The 19359-nt window shown below is 29.0% G+C and overlaps 2 protein-coding genes across 2 annotated transcripts; both read right to left on the reverse strand.

The window, feature by feature from the left end:
* Positions 1–759: 759 nt before the first annotated feature.
* On the reverse strand, positions 760–10926 carry LOC133303125 (polygalacturonase QRT2-like). The gene is made up of 9 exons (XM_061502998.1): positions 10633–10926; positions 10364–10489; positions 10083–10262; positions 9797–9817; positions 9476–9683; positions 9300–9381; positions 9092–9200; positions 8562–8678; positions 760–984 (listed from the first exon to the last, which is right to left on the reverse strand). The coding sequence occupies exons 1-9, from the start codon at positions 10924–10926 to the stop codon at positions 760–762; spliced, it is 1362 nt and encodes a 453-aa protein (XP_061358982.1).
* Positions 10927–16056: 5130 nt separating this feature from the next.
* LOC133303126 (polygalacturonase-like) lies at positions 16057–18817 on the reverse strand (the record flags this gene model as incomplete). The annotated part of the gene is made up of 9 exons (XM_061502999.1): positions 16057–16281; positions 16406–16522; positions 16936–17044; positions 17144–17225; positions 17320–17527; positions 17641–17661; positions 17927–18106; positions 18208–18333; positions 18624–18817. Coding segments are annotated over 9 exons (1262 nt in total), but the record flags the coding sequence as incomplete, so codon positions are not given.
* Between the last annotated feature and the right edge of the window lie 542 nt (positions 18818–19359).

Here is a 19359-nt window from a genome sequence, read left to right on the forward strand (position 1 = left end):
AGATATATTAGGACAAATTAATTTTTATATAAAAATTTTAAATACCTTATTGTAGATAATATTTGCTCTTGTACCAAGAGGTCTTTAAGCTGGTTATTGAAATAAATATTTTTTATATTTACAAAATCACTTTAATATATTAAACTATAATTATTTTATTTAAATTTATGTAAAGTTTAAAAACAAGACATATATAATTAATTAAAAAACTTAAAAATCAAAAGAATACAAGTTTAATAAGTCTCCTTTTATGGTAAATATAACAAATGATTAAATTTCTTAATACAGGACAGAGTCCTATCAAAAAGAAAACAAAAAATCTCTATTAGAATAGGCAGCTAGATTTTAAAATTATATTAAATCTCTTGATTTAATTACGAAAGTTACAATTTTCTGAGATAATCACAAATTCCTTAATTTTAAGGATTAAGATTTCGTTACATTTCATCCATTACCCAACAATATGTTTATTATATATGCTTTGCGCATTATTCCTTTTATCTTTGTTATATATATAACTATTTTCTTCAGCAGTTTGCTTTTCGCATCTCGATCCATTCGTTGCAAAACTAACATTAGAAATAAAACAAAACAAAATGACCATAGTTAAATAAAAAAAAAATTAGACTAGCAACACGAATATGCATTTGTGCCCTAGTTCTAAATAACTTAATTGGAAACTTACTAATTAATAATAAATAACATAATAGGAATTTAAATTTGCAAATGCAAACAACCACATTATTATTCCTTCTTTCTTCAAGCTGGAACGCATTGAGGGTAAAACTTTCCTCTGTTGACATATTCAACATTCTCACAAGAAGCCTCGATGTCGCCACCGTCTACTGGTGTTAAAACAACATCTTGCATGTAGAGTCCTTTGCAAGGGATTCTTTTGCTGCAGTGAAGTTTTATTGCTACTTCTGAGGCACTTGTTCCTTTAATGTTTTGATACCGCACGTCGCTCAATTCCACTGCAGAGCCCTGTCATTCCACCAAGATGGTCCTCATTATAGAAAAAATTGCTCTATATAAAGGACATGCAGTTCGAGAACATTTAGTAATCACCTGCTCTGGGCATGGAGTTGACTGGTCACAGTAGTTTTGATCTATGCATATGGGATTAGACACATTTGGCATCTCTCTATTCATAAATCTTATGTTTCTTGCAAAACCAAGGCATTTGAGAAGGCATGGAATGCGGCATGTTCTACAGGGAGTGTTCTTTTGGTCCCTGAAAATAATGTCTATTATCTAAAGCCAATAACATTTTCAGGTCCATGTAAACCAAATACTGCCTTTACGGTGAGATATATGTTCAAAAGCAATGTTTATTGATAAATCATTTGTTTATCACTGGTAGTTCATTCTAATATTGTTCTGTGTTTCCTTCTTCTTCGTGTTAGATCCATGGAACAATCATTGCATGGCCTGATATGTCAGCGTACGAAAATCCTGGAAAAAGTGGCCTCAAATTTTGGATTAAGTTTAATGGTATCACGAATCTCAGAGTTGATGGAGGCGGCCTCGTCGATGGGAATGGCAAGAAATGGTGGATGAACTCTTGCAAAATCAACAAAAACCTTGTAAGTTATTGAAGTTTGACTCTATTGCCTAAAACTCTTAATCCATTTTTACTTTGTTCTGTTGGATTTATCTCCGCTAAATCATAGAAAAATTAATATTTGAATAACCATTGATAATTATTATTATTATTTTTGCAATAAATATTGAATTTTAAAGGACATATATATGACTATCCCATATTTAAATCTTTCTTTATTTTTAATTTATTGATTTTCAATACTGACCGTTATTTCTTTACTCTCCTCCTTTTGTTTCGCAGCCATGCAAAGATACGCCAACTGTAAGTATATATGTTACGAAGAACATTAAGTAGGTTACACATATATACTCACAGTTGGCACATCTTTGATCTATGAATGTGAAACAAAAGGAGGAGAGTAAAGAAATAACGGTCAGTATTGAAAATCAATAAATTAAAAATCAAGAAAGATTTAAATATGGGATAGTCATATATATGTGTTCTTTAAAATTCAATATTTATTGCAAAAATAATAATAATAATTATCATTGGTTATTCAAATATTAATTATTCTATGATTTAGCGGAGATAAATCCAACAGAACAATGTAAAAATGGAATAGAAGTTTTAATCAATAGAGTCAAATTTCAATAACTTACAAGGTTTTTGTTTATTTTGCAAGAGTTCATCCACCATTTCTTTCCATTCCCATTGATGAGGCCGCCTCCATCAACTCTGAGATTCGTGATACCATCAAACATAATCCAATATTTGAGGCCACTTTTTCCTGTGTTTCCGTATGCTGACATATGAGGCCATGCAATGATTGTTCCACGGATCTAACATGAAGAAGCAGGAAACACAGAACAATATTAGAATGAACTACCAGTGATAAACAAGTGATTTATCAAGAAACATTGCTTTTGAACATATATCTCACCGTAAAGGCAGTATTTGGTTTACATGGGCCTGAAAATGTTATTGGCTTTAGATAGTAGAAACTGTTTTCAGGGACCAAAAGAACACTCCCTGTAGAACATGCCGCATTCCATGCCTTCTCAAATGCCTAAAGCACAATTAAAAAAAAAAGGTTAAGAGATTGAGAAATGGACTATTGATATATATATATATATATATATATATATATATATATATATATATATATATATATATATATATGTCATGTTTATCATGTTGTTGTTGTTATGTTACCTGGGTATCATCTCCATCATTGTTTGGTTTGGCTCCAAAGTCATTCACATTTGCCATCCTTTGAGACAAAGCATATGAGGTAAATTGACCTTGAGATAGTGAAGATGGGGTGAATCGATCAGCCCAAGTGGTGAAGCCAAAACATTCATATTTTGGCTTCTCCAGCCTCCCAGGCAACGAGTAACGTGGATAACCTGTTTGAAACCGTGTGTAATCCAATAAAGAGCCAAAAGACAAGCCGCCAAATGAGAAGAAAAAAAATAGAAATGGAAGAACTACACTTTGTGGAGACATATTTTGAGTTTGTTGAAAAGAACAAACTTGGATGAATGACAGATTTGTGGTAAATGTCAAAGGAAGAGCTAGCTATATATAATACTGATGGCAAAGTTATAGAGCTGGGTTTTCTAGGGCTAAAGTACGTGGGGATTGGAGAGAGAGGATGTAATTCAATATGGAAGAAGCAACATAATCAGTGATTAATTGATTTGCATCCTGTATAAACAATCATAAATTTGATTGATTTTTTTTTTTGATAACAAAATTTGATTGATTTTAATATACAATAAAGGAAAAAAGTTATCATAAATTCTATAACAATTGCACTAATCCCACATAAAAGTCATAAAAGAATATGTAATAATTAATGATCATTGCCAATATGAAGACATACGAATTCATATGAGAAACTAACACCGAAGGTACCATAATTTGGAATCAATGATTTTTTTCTTCTTCTTTTTTCTTAATCCAAATGGGGGGAATCAGATTAAGGTTATCTATTTATAGTAACAACAATCAATAATTTTTTATTGAACATTGCTTAACGTGCGCGTCCAATGTTATATATATTGAATAATAGAAATTCAGTACAAAGTCTCCCTTCTTGCTCCCGGGAAAACGAGGATTAATTTCCTTTTTCCACTAAAAAAAAATATTGTCTAATCTGGTAACATAATTCAATTATTCATTTTATATGATGATTGGCCAAAATTATTGAAGGCCAGGTTTTGGTTTCAGATTTCTATAGATCATAGGGATGTTTGAATTGTGTTTCCAAAAACAATAATTTTAATTTTCAGAATAAAAAAAACTTGTTTAATAAGACTTATTTTATAAAATTAGTTCTACAAATTATAATTGTTTTTTTATTTTTAGAATAATATTTAGAGAACGTTTCTAAGTTGTTGTTTTTTTATATTTACTTTAACTCTCAAGATACAACAAAACATATATTTCATTATCTACTCTACGAAACAGTTTTAAGAATAAAAATATATATTATCGTGTGGTGCAAAATAATTAATTAATTTATTTTTAAATAAAAAATTACGAATTTATGGCAGTTTATAATTACACATTTATTGCACAATATCATGCCAATTTGGGCGTCACCAATCACGCCTAAATTGGGCATCACTCATAAGACATGTGTCACAAAAAATTAACAATTTAATCGTAAAACTTCTGAAGGCCATAACTTTTAACTCGGGTATCCGAATCAGGTAATTTTTTTTATTCCACATAACTTTTCGAGATCTATGCAATGACACCTCATTTGAAATATTTTATCTCTCACAATCATAATTTGAATTTTGTAACAATGAGACTTTATCTTATAAGTTGTGGTCTGAATTTGCAAAAATAATTTTTAAAAACGCAATTCAAATATGCCCTATATTTTTTGGAATTTGAAACCCGAACTTGGTCTCCAATAATTTTGGCCAATCATCATATAAAATGAATAATTGAATGAGGAAGGATATTGAAACAACCAATTAGTGTTACTACCAATCAATTTCACCGTTCGATCAATTATGTTGATTCAACGGTTATATTTATTTCCATCTTTGTATGGTTTTGATGTCTCATATTTAATGTGAAAGCATTAAATATCGAAAATCATAACCATACAAAGGTGGAAATAAATATAAAGTATTAAATATTAGGAATTATAACCATACAAAGATGAAAATAAATATAACCATTAAATCAACATAATCGATCTAATGGTAAAATTGATTGGTAGTAACACTAATTGGTTGTTTCAATATCCTTCCTCATTCAATTATTCATTTTATATGATGATTGGCCAAAATTATTGAAAACCAGGTTCGGGTTTCAAATTCAAAAAAATATAGGGCGTTTGAATTGTGTTTTCAAAAATAATTTTTTAATTTTCAGAAGAAAAAAAAATTGTTTGATAACGTTTGGTTTGTAAAACTAATTCTAAAAATTATTACTGTTTTTTAGTTTTTAGAATAATATTTAGAAAATATATCTAAATTATTTTATTTTATTTTTGATTTTTAATTTTCAAAATACAAAAAACACAGAACATATATATTTGATTAACTATTTTACAAAACAGTTTTAAGAAAGAAAAAAAAAATTATCGTGGGGGCTGTGCAAAAATATACAAATTTCAAAAGAATGCCTTCATTTATGTCAAATACTAACCTAATGTGTTACATGAAGTCGTAATATAAGAATTTCTTCCAATCCAGTTTGTGAAATATGAATGCTTTGGGATTAACGTTACAGTAGTTATTATTAGTTATTTTATATTTAAAATAGATTATAATAAAAATATTATTGAAAGAATTTTTAAAAAATTCCTAAATTAAAGCTAAACATCAGTGAATTCAGGTGGAAAGATTAACATGCCAATTTCTCGTTTAAATTCTTCATAGCTAAGTAATAATAAGTAAAAGGTGTAAATGGATCAGGTGATTTAAGAGGGGTACATTTTATATCATGTCGGATTCGGCCTATTATATATAGTCAAATAGAATAGATTCAAGCTTTAAAAAAGTATATTTAGAAAGAAGGTCATAGACTTTCTTTTACATGCCGGACCTGTAAATCTGCAGGTCGGCCTATATCATATTATTTATTTTAAATAAAAGTACTATTTTAATGATTTTAAATAATAAAATACTATTACTTTAATTACTTTTTTAATTATTGAACGTCTAATAAGCTTAAACAAGCTAACTTGCCTGGGCCAAGATTTTTATTTTTTAAATATAGGTCAAGCCAAATTTATAATTTGGATCTACACAAGGTTAATAGACCAGGTCAAACTTAAATTATTTTACACAAAGCTAATCTATTTAATGCAAAGCTTAGCCCCGTCCGACCCATTTGCATCCTTACTAATCAGTAAACAATAAAAAAGTCTAATAAGGACGCCATAAAATTAGCAACTACATATATCATATGGAAGAAATATTGCATTCGTCAAGAGCTCTACTAAAGGCACCCAGGAAATGATTTGGGGTGAAATTGGGCCGAGCCGGCCCACAGGGTCCTACACCTCAGCCTACGTTAAGTCAGATCTGACCTAGTATATTTTGTAAAATAAGCCAGGCTCCGGCCTTGCAAATAGTTTTTTAATAAATAGGCGATATGCCCACTTTTACAAGGCCTGGCCTATAAGCATACAGATTGGCCTGTATTGTACTATTTATTTTAAATAAAATAAAATAAGTATGACTTGAAAAAAATATAAATTTAATCAACTAACATTCTTATATAATTTAATTATATTTGATTAAATTTTAATAAAAATCTAACTTTATTTGTCACGTAGGAGAAACCAACATCTCAGCATGTTAGATTGTGTATATGAATATATTAAAAGATTTTTGGGAGAGGTTATACTTACTATTTTTTTTTCTTACTATCAAATTTTAACCGCTGATTTCCGTCAATCTAACGATTATAATTTATTGGATCACACTTATTAATTAATCATTAATTATCAGTAAATTATAGCTGTTAGATTTACAAAAATCAACGGTTAGGATTTGGTAGTAAGAAAAATTTGTAGTAAGTATAACCTTCCTAAGGTTTTTTGTTTCTTAATCTTTTTTGTTTCTCTTCTTTAATCTTATTTTTTGTTTTCTACATTTACAAATTATTTGTCTACTTACGTAACATTGAAATTGTATTTGCAGAGGAGAGAACATGATGAGAAATTTTTGGCTACTACAAGTATCATATTGTGTTTGTTAGATTCACAAATTTTTTTTAATTTACATAGTATGCATTTGTTTGTTAGATCTAATGAAATATATACAATTTAGTTTGAACATTTTGATTTTGAGAGTGACTTAAATGTAAATTGTGATAAATTGTTGTTGTGATTTATGACTTTTTTTGGACGTTAAAACTGTGGTTTTTGTTTTAACAACATAATTTGAGTTTTTTTTGTGAAGTTGATTCTTAGTTTTGCTAAGAAGTTAAAATTAACAGGCTAACGGATTCTTAAAATTTTTCTGAGAAAATAAGATTTCTTGGAATTAAAATTGTGAATAAAAGTTACTTTTTGTTAGAGTTAAAAAAATGTTCAATTTTTCTTTGAAGCTATTTGGTAATTATATAAAGTTCTTTTTAGAGTTTTGAAGGAAAGGAGATGAAATAATTTATTATTAGGATAAATAATAAAATTTATAAATAAAAGTTTAAAATAAGAGTAAAATAAAAAAATAAATATGAGAATTTCAAAATGTTGAAATATATCTTAAAAAAAGCTCTTTCGGGAAGCTTTTAACTTTTTTTTATCAAGAGGTGATATTTTTGGATTCCCATCTAGTGAAATTTTTTTATATAATTTATAGGAAATAAATAACACAGTTTTAATATTTTCACTTGTTTTAAACAAAATAAAAATTATTGATAAAATTTACGGTTATTCTTTGTCCGTGCAAAGATAGAGTAGGACAAATTAATTTTTATATAAAAAGTTTAAATACCTTATATTAGATAATATTTGCTCTTGTACTAAGAGGTCTTTAGGTTGGTTATTGAAATAAATGTTTTTTATATTTAAAAATTCACTTTAATATATTAAACTATAATTATTTTATTTAAATTTATGTCAAATTTTAAAAAAAGACATATATAATTAATTAAAAAAATTAAAAATCAAAACAATACAAGTTAATAAGTCTCTTTTTATGGCAAATATAACAAATGATTAAATTTCTTAATACTGGACAGAATCCTATCAAAACCAAAAAAAATCTCTATTATAATAGGCAGCTAAACTTTAAAATTATATAAAATCTCTTGATTTAATTAAGAAAGTTACAATTTTCTGAGATAATCACAAATTCCTTAATTTTAATGATTAAGATTTCGTTATATTTCATCCATTACCCAACAATATGTTTATTATATATGCTTTGAGCATTCGTTTTATCTTTGTTATATATCTATTTTTCTTCTTCACATCTCGATCCATTCATTGCAAAACTAACACTAGAAATAAAACAAAACAAAAAGACCATAGTTTATTCAAAATAAAATAAAATTAGACTAGCAACACGAATATGCATTGGTGCCCCTAGTTCTAAATAACTTAGTTGGTACTTACTAATTAATAATAAATAACATAATAGGAATTTAAATTTGCAAATGCAAACGACCACATTATTCCTTCTTTCTTCAAGAAGGAACACATTGAGGGTAAAGCTTTCCTCTGTTGACATATTCAACATTCGCACAAGAAGCCTCGATGTCGCCACCGTCTACTGGTGTTAAAACAACATCTTGCATGTAGAGTCCTTTGCAAGGGACGCTTTTGCTGCAGTGAAGTTTTATTGCTACTTCTGAGGCACTTGTTCCTTTAATGTTTTGATACCGCACGTCGCTCAATTCCACTGCAGAGCCCTGTCATTCCACCAAGGTGGTCCTCATTATTATCATGATAAATTTCATGCAATGCTATATATCATATCATAGAAACAATTGGTCTATATAAAGGACATGCAGTTCGAGAACATTTAGTAATCACCTGCTCTGGGCATGGAGTTGACTGGTCACAGTACTTTTGATCTATGAATATGGGATTATACACATTTTGCATCTCTATGTTCATAAATCTTATGTTTCTTGCAAAACCAGAACCTCCCTGTGTTGAGATAGAGAAAAAATAAATAAATAAGATATATAACATGAATAAAACACCTCTCATCTTTCAAAATAAATACCCTTCACATTTAACAAGGGTATTAGGAACAATCTTTTTTAATTTTATTTGTTTAGTGCAGATTAAATTTATGCACCCATGTATGGAAAAAATCTCTTACAGGAAACATGTTTAGTATTAGGCATTACATTATAGAAAATGTAATATGACTTATGCGACATTGTGCATAATGAGTTTTCCCATTTTGATTGTCATGTCATTATACTTTGGTAAAGCCAAAAATTATGTTGGCAACTTCAATTATGCTTTTTGCAGTTTATATTAATAATCAAGCCTCTATTTTCAACCGTTTGGAATGATATAGAGTGTCAAATAGCAAAGTCAAACACTTATACCTGCCAAGTCTTTATCCTCACTCCATTGTCAGTTCCTATTAAGGTGGAACTGTTCACTAGCACATCAAAGACTTCAGCTTCTGAATTATCAGCCCCTAAGCTTCCAATGCTGCACAGTAATAACAACATCAATACATTTAACCAAACAATTAAAAATTAATCTAAACAAAACTGCAACTTAGAGATGTTTGTGATATAAATCATAAACCTGATTCCATGTCCTGGTCCGCAAGTAATATTTATAGCTCGAACTTGTTGGGACCCACTTACTATGGAAATACAGTCATCACCTTCAATAAAGTAGTGGGAAAAAAAATTAGAAATTTTAAAATTCAAGTGAATTTTTTTATTTAATATATTTTTTTTGTTGATCTTCAGTTTTACCTGTCATAATATTACAGTCGCTTATGATGATATCCTGAGTCTCCGTGACATGAATACCATCAGTGTTAGGGCTGTACTCTGGTGCTGTAATCACCATATCCCTAACCCTAACATTCTTGCATCTCTGGATACGAAAATGCATTTGTTGTGCATTTTTTGACTTCAGGTTTGCCACTCTCAAGGAGTTGCATTCAACGAAAGTCACAGCCTATGCAACAAATTTTCCAGGAAAAACAATAAGTTAGTATGAAAATAGAGCACCATGCATTGTTAAATTATAATAGTTCAAGCTTTATGTTAAGAAGAACATTAAGTACTTACAGTTGGCGCATCTTTGCATGGCTGTGAAACAAAAGGAGGAGAGTAAAGAAATAACGGTCAGTATTGAAAATCAATAAATTAAAAATCAAGAAAGATTTAAATATAGGATAGTCATATATATGTGTTCTTTAAAATTCAATATTTATTGCAAAAATAATAATAATAATTATCAATGGTTATTCAAATATTAATTATTCTATGATTTAGAGGAGATAAATCCAACAGAACAATGTAAAAATGGAATAGGAGTTTTAGTCAATAGAGTCAAACTTCTTCAATAACTTACAAGGTTTTTGTTTATTTTGCAAGAGTTCATCCACCATTTCTTGCCATTCCCATCGATGAGGCCGCCTCCATAAACTCTGAGATTCGTGATACCATCAAACATAATCCAATATTTGAGGCCACTTTTTCCTGTGTTTTCGTATGCTGACATATCAGGCCATGCGATGATTGTTCCACGGATCTAACAAGAAGAAGCAGGAAACACAAAACAATATTAGAATGAACTACCAGTGATAAACAAATGATTTATCAATAAACATTGCTTTTGAACATATATCTCACCGTAAAGGCAGTATTTGGTTTACATGGGCCTGAAAATGTTATTGGCTTTAGATAGTAGAAACTATTTTCAGGGACCAAAAGAACACTCCCTGTAGAACATGCTGCATTCCATGCCTTCTCAAATGCCTAAAGCACAATTAAAAAAAAAAGGTTAAGAGATTGAGAAATGGACTATTGAATATATATATATATATATATATATATATATATATATATATATATATATATATACATATGTCATGTTTATCATGTTATTGTTGTTACGTTACCTGGGTATCATCTCCATCATCGTTTGGTTTGGCTCCAAAGTCATTCACATTTGCCATTCTTTGAGACAAAGCAGATGGGGTGAATTGACTTTGAGACAGTGAAGATGGGGTGAATCGATCAGCCCAAGTGGTGAAGCCAAAACGTTCATATTTTGGCTTCTCCAGCTTCCCAGGCCACGAGTAACGTGGATAACCTGTTTGAAACCGTGTGTAATCCAGTAAAGAGCCAAAAGACAAGCCGCCAAATGAGAAGAAAATAAAGAAAAATGGAGGAACTGCACTTTGTGGAGACATATTTTCAGTTTGTTGAAAAGAACAAACTTGGATGAATGACAGATTTGTGGTAAATGTCAAAGGAAGAGCTAGCTATATATAATACTGATGGCAAAGTTATAGAGATGGGTTTTCTAGGGCTAAAGTACGTGGGGATTGGACAGAGAGGATGTAATTCAATATGGAAGAAGCAACATAATCAGTGATTAATTGATTTGCATCATGTATAAATAATCATAAATTTGATTGATTCTAATTACAATAAAGGAAAAAAGTTATCATAAATTCTATAACAATTGCACTAATCACACATAAAAGCCATAAAAGAATATTTAATAATTAATGATCATTGCCACTATGAAGACGTACTAAATCAAACGAATTCATATGAGAAACTAACACCGAAGGTACCATAATTTGGAATCAATGATTTTTTTTTTCTTCTTTTTTCTTAATCCAAATGAGGAGGGGGGAAATCAGATTAAGGTTATCTATTTATAGTAACAACAATCAATAATTTTTTATTGAACACTGCTTAACGTGCGCATCGAATGTTATATATATTGAATAATAGAAATTCAGTACAAAGTCTCCCTTCTTGCTCCCGGGAAAACGAGGATTAATTTCCTTTTTCCACTAAAAAACAATATTGTCTAATTAGGTAACATAATTCAATTATTCAATTTATATGATGATTGGCCAAAATTATTGAAGGCCAGGTTTTGATTTCAGATTTCTATAGATCATAGGGATGTTTGAATTGTGTTTCCAAAAACAATAATTTTAATTTTCAGAATAAAAAAAAAACTTGTTTAATAAGACTTATTTTATAAAATTAGTTCTACAAATTATAATTGTTTTTTATTTTTAGAATAATATTTAGAGAACGTGTTTACTTTAACTCTCAAGATACAACAAAACATATATTTCATTATCTACTCTACGAAACAGTTTTAAGAATAAAAAAATATATTATCGTGTGGGGCAAAAAAATTAATTTATTGTTTTTTAAATAAAAAGTTACAACTTTATGGCAGTTTCGGATATAATTACACATTTATTGCACAATATTACGCCCAATTTGGGCGTCACCAATCACGCCTAAATTGGGCGTCACTGATCAGACACATGTCGTAAAAAATTAACAATTTGATCGTAAAACTTCTGAAGGCCATAACTTTTAACTCGGGTATCTGAATCAGGTAATTTTTTTTGATTTCACATAACTTTTTGAGATCTATGAAATGACACCTCATTTGAAATATTTTATCTCTCACAAACATAATTTGAATTTTGTAACAATCAGACTTTATCTTAGAAGTTGTGGTCTGAATTTGCAAAAATAATTTTAAAAAACGCAATTCAAATATGCCTTATATTTTTTGGAATTTGAAACCCGAACCTGGTCTCCAATAATTTTGGCCAATCATCATATAAAATGAATAATTGAATGAGGAAGGATATTGAAACAACCAATTAGTGTTACGACCAATCAATTTCACCGTTCGATCAATTATGTTGATTCAACGGTAATATTTATTTCCATCTTTGTATGGTTTTGATGTCTCATATTTAATATGAAAGCATTAAATATCGAAAATCATAATCATACAAAGGTGGAAATAAATATAAAGTATTAAATATTGGGAATTATAATCATACAAAGATGGAAATAAATATAACTATTAAATCAACATAATCGATCTAATGGCAAAATTGAATGGTAATAACACTAATTGGTTGTTTCAATATCCTTCCTCATTCAATTATTCATTTTATATGATGATTGGCCAAAATTATTGAAAACCAGGTTCGGGTTTCAAATTCAAAAAAGTATAGGGCGTTTGAATTGTGTTTTCAAAAATAATTTTTTTATTTTCAGAAGAATTTTTTTTTTTTGATAATGTTTGTTTTGTAAAACTAATTCTAAAAATTATTACTGTTTTTAGTTTTTAGAATAATATTTAGAAAATATATCCAAATTATTTTATTTTATTTTTGATTTTTAATTTTCAAAATACAAAAAACACAGAACATATATATTTGATTAACTATTTTACAAAACAGTTTTAAGAAAGAAAAAAAAAATTATCGTGGGGGCTATGCAAAAATATACAAATTTCAAAAGAATGCCTTCATTTATGTCATATACTAACCTAATGTGTTACATGAAGTCGTAATATAAGAATTTATTCCAATCCAGTTTGTGAAATATGAATGCTTTGGGATTAACGTTACAGTAGTTATTATTAGTTATTTTATATTTAAAATAGATTATAATAAAAATATTATTGAAAGAATTTTTTAAAAATTCCTAAATTAAAGCTAAACATCAGTGAATTCAGGTGGAAAGATTAACATGCCAATTTCTCGTTTAAATTCTTCATAGCTAAGTAATAATAAGTAAAAGGTGTAAATGGATCAGGTGATTTAAGAGGGGTACATTTTATATCATGTCGGATTCGGCCTATTATATATAGTCAAATAGAATAGACTCAAGCTTTAAAAAAGTATATTTAGAAAGAAGGTCATAGACTTTCTTTTACATGCCGGACCTGTAAATCTGCAGGTCGGCCTATATCATATTATTTATTTTAAATAAAAGTACTATTTTAATGATTTTAAATAATAAAATACTATTACTTTAATTACTTTTTTAATTATTGAACGTCTAATAAGCTTAAACAAGCTAACTTGTCTGGGCCAAGATTTTTATTTTTTAAATATAGGTCAAGCCAAATTTATAATTTGGATCTACACAAGGTTAATAGACCATGTCAAACTTAAATTATTTTACACAAAGCTAATCTATTTAATGCAAAGTTTAGCCCCGTCCGACCCATTTACATCCTTACTAATCAATAAACAATAAAAAAGCCTAATAAGGACGCCATAAAATTAGCAACTACATATATCATATGGAAGAAATATTGCTTTCATCAAGAGATCTACAAAAGGAACCCAGGAAATGATTTGGGGTGAAATTGGGCCGAGCCGGCCCACAGTGTCCTACACCTCAACCTACGTTAAGTCAGATCTGACCTAGTATATTTTGTAAAATAAGCCAGGCTCCGGCCTTGGAAATAGTTTTTTAATAAATAGGCGATATGCCCACTTTTACAAGGCCTGGCCTATAAGCATACAGATTGGCCTGTATTGTACTATTTATTTTAAATAAAATAAAATAAGTATGACTTGAAAAAAATATAAATTTAATCAACTAACATTCTTATATAATTTAATTATATTTGATTAAATTTTAATAAAAATCTAACTTTATTTGTCACGTAGGAGAAACCAACATCTCAGCATGTTAGATTGTGTATATGAATATATTAAAAGATTTTTGGGAGAGGTTATACTTACTATTTTTTTTTCTTACTATCAAATTTTAACCGCTGATTTCCGTCAATCTAACGATTATAATTTATTGGATCACACTTATTAATTAATCATTAATTATCAGTAAATTATAGCTGTTAGATTTACAAAAATCAACGGTTAGGATTTGGTAGTAAGAAAAATTTGTAGTAAGTATAACCTTCCCAAGGTTTTTTTTGTTTCTTAATCTTTTTTGTTTCTCTTCTTTAATCTTATTTTTTGTTTTCCACATTTACAAATTATTTGTCAACTTATGTAACTTTGAAATTGTATTTGCAGAGGAGAGAACATGATGAGAAATTTTTGGCTACGACAAGTATCATATTGTGTTTGTTAGATTCACGTAATTATTTTAATTTACATAGTATGCATTTGTTTGTTAGATCTAATGAAATATATACAATTTAGTTTGAACATTTTGATTTTGAGAGTGACTTAAATGTAAATTGTGATAAATTGTTGTTGTGATTTATGACTTTTTTTGGACGTTAAAACTGTGGTTTTTGTTTTAACAACATAATTTGAGTTTTTTTTGTGAAGTTGATTCTTAGTTTTGCTAAGAAGTTAAAATTAACAGGCTAACGGATTCTTAAAATTTTTCTGAGAAAATAAGATTTCTTGGAATTAAAATTGTGAATAAAAGTTACTTTTTGTTAGAGTTAAAAAAATGTTCAATTTTTCTTTGAAGCTATTTGGTAATTATATAAAGTTCTTTTTAGAGTTTTGAAGGAAAGGAGATGAAATAATTTATTATTAGGATAAATAATAAAATTTATAAATAAAAGTTTAAAATAAGAGTAAAATAAAAAATAAATATGAGAATTTCAAAATGTTGAAATATATCTTAAAAAAAGCTCTTTCGGGAAGCTTTTAACTTTTTTTTATCAAGAGGTGATATTTTTGGATTCCCATCTAGTGAAATTTTTTTATATAATTTATAGGAAATAAATAACACAGTTTTAATATTTTCACTTGTTTTAAACAAAATAAAAATTATTGATAAAATTTACGGTTATTCTTTGTCCGTGCAAAGATAGAGTAGGACAAATTAATTTTTATATAAAAAGTTTAAATACCTTATATTAGATAATATTTGCTCTTGTACTAAGAGGTCTTTAGGTTGGTTATTGAAATAAATGTTTTTTATATTTAAAAATTCACTTTAATATATTAAACTATAATTATTTTATTTAAATTTATGTCAAATTTTAAAAAAAGACATATATAATTAATTAAAAAAATTAAAAATCAAAACAATACAAGTTAATAAGTCTCTTTTTATGGCAAATATAACAAATGATTAAATTTCTTAATACTGGACAGAATCCTATCAAAACCAAAAAAAATCTCTATTATAATAGGCAGCTAAACTTTAAAATTATATAAAATCTCTTGATTTAATTAAGAAAGTTACAATTTTCTGAGATAATCACAAATTCCTTAATTTTAATGATTAAGATTTCGTTATATTTCATCCATTACCCAACAATATGTTTATTATATATGCTTTGAGCATTCGTTTTATCTTTGTTATATATCTATTTTTCTTCTTCACATCTCGATCCATTCATTGCAAAACTAACACTAGAAATAAAACAAAACAAAAAGACCATAGTTTATTCAAAATAAAATAAAATTAGACTAGCAACACGAATATGCATTGGTGCCCCTAGTTCTAAATAACTTAGTTGGTACTTACTAATTAATAATAAATAACATAATAGGAATTTAAATTTGCAAATGCAAACGACCACATTATTCCTTCTTTCTTCAAGAAGGAACACATTGAGGGTAAAGCTTTCCTCTGTTGACATATTCAACATTCGCACAAGAAGCCTCGATGTCGCCACCGTCTACTGGTGTTAAAACAACATCTTGCATGTAGAGTCCTTTGCAAGGGACGCTTTTGCTGCAGTGAAGTTTTATTGCTACTTCTGAGGCACTTGTTCCTTTAATGTTTTGATACCGCACGTCGCTCAATTCCACTGCAGAGCCCTGTCATTCCACCAAGGTGGTCCTCATTATTATCATGATAAATTTCATGCAATGCTATATATCATATCATAGAAACAATTGGTCTATATAAAGGACATGCAGTTCGAGAACATTTAGTAATCACCTGCTCTGGGCATGGAGTTGACTGGTCACAGTACTTTTGATCTATGAATATGGGATTATACACATTTTGCATCTCTATGTTCATAAATCTTATGTTTCTTGCAAAACCAGAACCTCCCTGTGTTGAGATAGAGAAAAAATAAATAAATAAGATATATAACATGAATAAAACACCTCTCATCTTTCAAAATAAATACCCTTCACATTTAACAAGGGTATTAGGAACAATCTTTTTTAATTTTATTTGTTTAGTGCAGATTAAATTTATGCACCCATGTATGGAAAAAATCTCTTACAGGAAACATGTTTAGTATTAGGCATTACATTATAGAAAATGTAATATGACTTATGCGACATTGTGCATAATGAGTTTTCCCATTTTGATTGTCATGTCATTATACTTTGGTAAAGCCAAAAATTATGTTGGCAACTTCAATTATGCTTTTTGCAGTTTATATTAATAATCAAGCCTCTATTTTCAACCGTTTGGAATGATATAGAGTGTCAAATAGCAAAGTCAAACACTTATACCTGCCAAGTCTTTATCCTCACTCCATTGTCAGTTCCTATTAAGGTGGAACTGTTCACTAGCACATCAAAGACTTCAGCTTCTGAATTATCAGCCCCTAAGCTTCCAATGCTGCACAGTAATAACAACATCAATACATTTAACCAAACAATTAAAAATTAATCTAAACAAAACTGCAACTTAGAGATGTTTGTGATATAAATCATAAACCTGATTCCATGTCCTGGTCCGCAAGTAATATTTATAGCTCGAACTTGTTGGGACCCACTTACTATGGAAATACAGTCATCACCTTCAATAAAGTAGTGGGAAAAAAAATTAGAAATTTTAAAATTCAAGTGAATTTTTTTATTTAATATATTTTTTTTGTTGATCTTCAGTTTTACCTGTCATAATATTACAGTCGCTTATGATGATATCCTGAGTCTCCGTGACATGAATACCATCAGTGTTAGGGCTGTACTCTGGTGCTGTAATCACCATATCCCTAACCCTAACATTCTTGCATCTCTGGATACGAAAATGCATTTGTTGTGCATTTTTTGACTTCAGGTTTGCCACTCTCAAGGAGTTGCATTCAACGAAAGTCACAGCCTATGCAACAAATTTTCCAGGAAAAACAATAAGTTAGTATGAAAATAGAGCACCATGCATTGTTAAATTATAATAGTTCAAGCTTTATGTTAAGAAGAACATTAAGTACTTACAGTTGGCGCATCTTTGCATGGCTGTGAAACAAAAGGAGGAGAGTAAAGAAATAACGGTCAGTATTGAAAATCAATAAATTAAAAATCAAGAAAGATTTAAATATAGGATAGTCATATATATGTGTTCTTTAAAATTCAATATTTATTGCAAAAATAATAATAATAATTATCAATGGTTATTCAAATATTAATTATTCTATGATTTAGAGGAGATAAATCCAACAGAACAATGTAAAAATGGAATAGGAGTTTTAGTCAATAGAGTCAAACTTCTTCAATAACTTACAAGGTTTTTGTTTATTTTGCAAGAGTTCATCCACCATTTCTTGCCATTCCCATCGATGAGGCCGCCTCCATAAACTCTGAGATTCGTGATACCATCAAACATAATCCAATATTTGAGGCCACTTTTTCCTGTGTTTTCGTATGCTGACATATCAGGCCATGCGATGATTGTTCCACGGATCTAACAAGAAGAAGCAGGAAACACAAAACAATATTAGAATGAACTACCAGTGATAAACAAATGATTTATCAATAAACATTGCTTTTGAACATATATCTCACCGTAAAGGCAGTATTTGGTTTACATGGGCCTGAAAATGTTATTGGCTTTAGATAGTAGAAACTATTTTCAGGGACCAAAAGAACACTCCCTGTAGAACATGCTGCATTCCATGCCTTCTCAAATGCCTAAAGCACAATTAAAAAAAAAAGGTTAAGAGATTGAGAAATGGACTATTGAATATATATATATATATATGAGGCAGGATCTTTTGACACCGGTGTCAAATTTAAAGTTTGACACCTCATCTAAGAGCCGTTAGATCAAAAAATATCAACGACTTTGATTTGTAAACATGTCATATATATATATATATCCTATATATATATATATATATATATATATATATATATATATATATATATATATATATATATATACATATGTCATGTTTATCATGTTATTGTTGTTACGTTACCTGGGTATCATCTCCATCATCGTTTGGTTTGGCTCCAAAGTCATTCACATTTGCCATTCTTTGAGACAAAGCAGATGGGGTGAATTGACTTTGAGACAGTGAAGATGGGGTGAATCGATCAGCCCAAGTGGTGAAGCCAAAACGTTCATATTTTGGCTTCTCCAGCCTCCCAGGCCACGAGTAACGTGGATAACCTGTTTGAAACCGTGTGTAATCCAGTAAAGAGCCAAAAGACAAGCCGCCAAATGAGAAGAAAAAAAAGAAAAATGGAAGAACTGCACTTTGTGGAGACATATTTTCCGTTTGTTGAAAAGAACAAACTTGGATGAATGACAGATTTGTGGTAAATGTCAAAGGAAGAGCTAGCTATATATAATACTGATGGCAAAGTTATAGAGATGGGTTTTCTAGGGCTAAAGTACGTGGGGATTGGACAGAGAGGATGTAATTCAATATGGAAGAAGCAACATAATCAGTGATTAATTGATTTGCATCATGTATAAATAATCATAAATTTGATTGATTCTAATTACAATAAAGGAAAAAAGTTATCATAAATTCTATAACAATTGCACTAATCCCACATAAAAGCCATAAAAGAATATTTAATAATTAATGATCATTGCCAATATGAAGACGTACTAAATCATACGAATTCATATGAGAAACTAACACCGAAGGTACCATAATTTGGAATCAATGATTTTTTTTTCTTCTTTTTTCTTAATCCAAATGA

The sequence above is a fragment of the Gastrolobium bilobum genome, unplaced genomic scaffold (genome assembly GCF_033153095.1).
Source record: "Gastrolobium bilobum isolate Gb01-03AN ecotype WA unplaced genomic scaffold, APGP_CSIRO_Gbil_v1 utg4340, whole genome shotgun sequence".
Lineage (NCBI taxonomy): Eukaryota > Viridiplantae > Streptophyta > Magnoliopsida > Fabales > Fabaceae > Gastrolobium > Gastrolobium bilobum.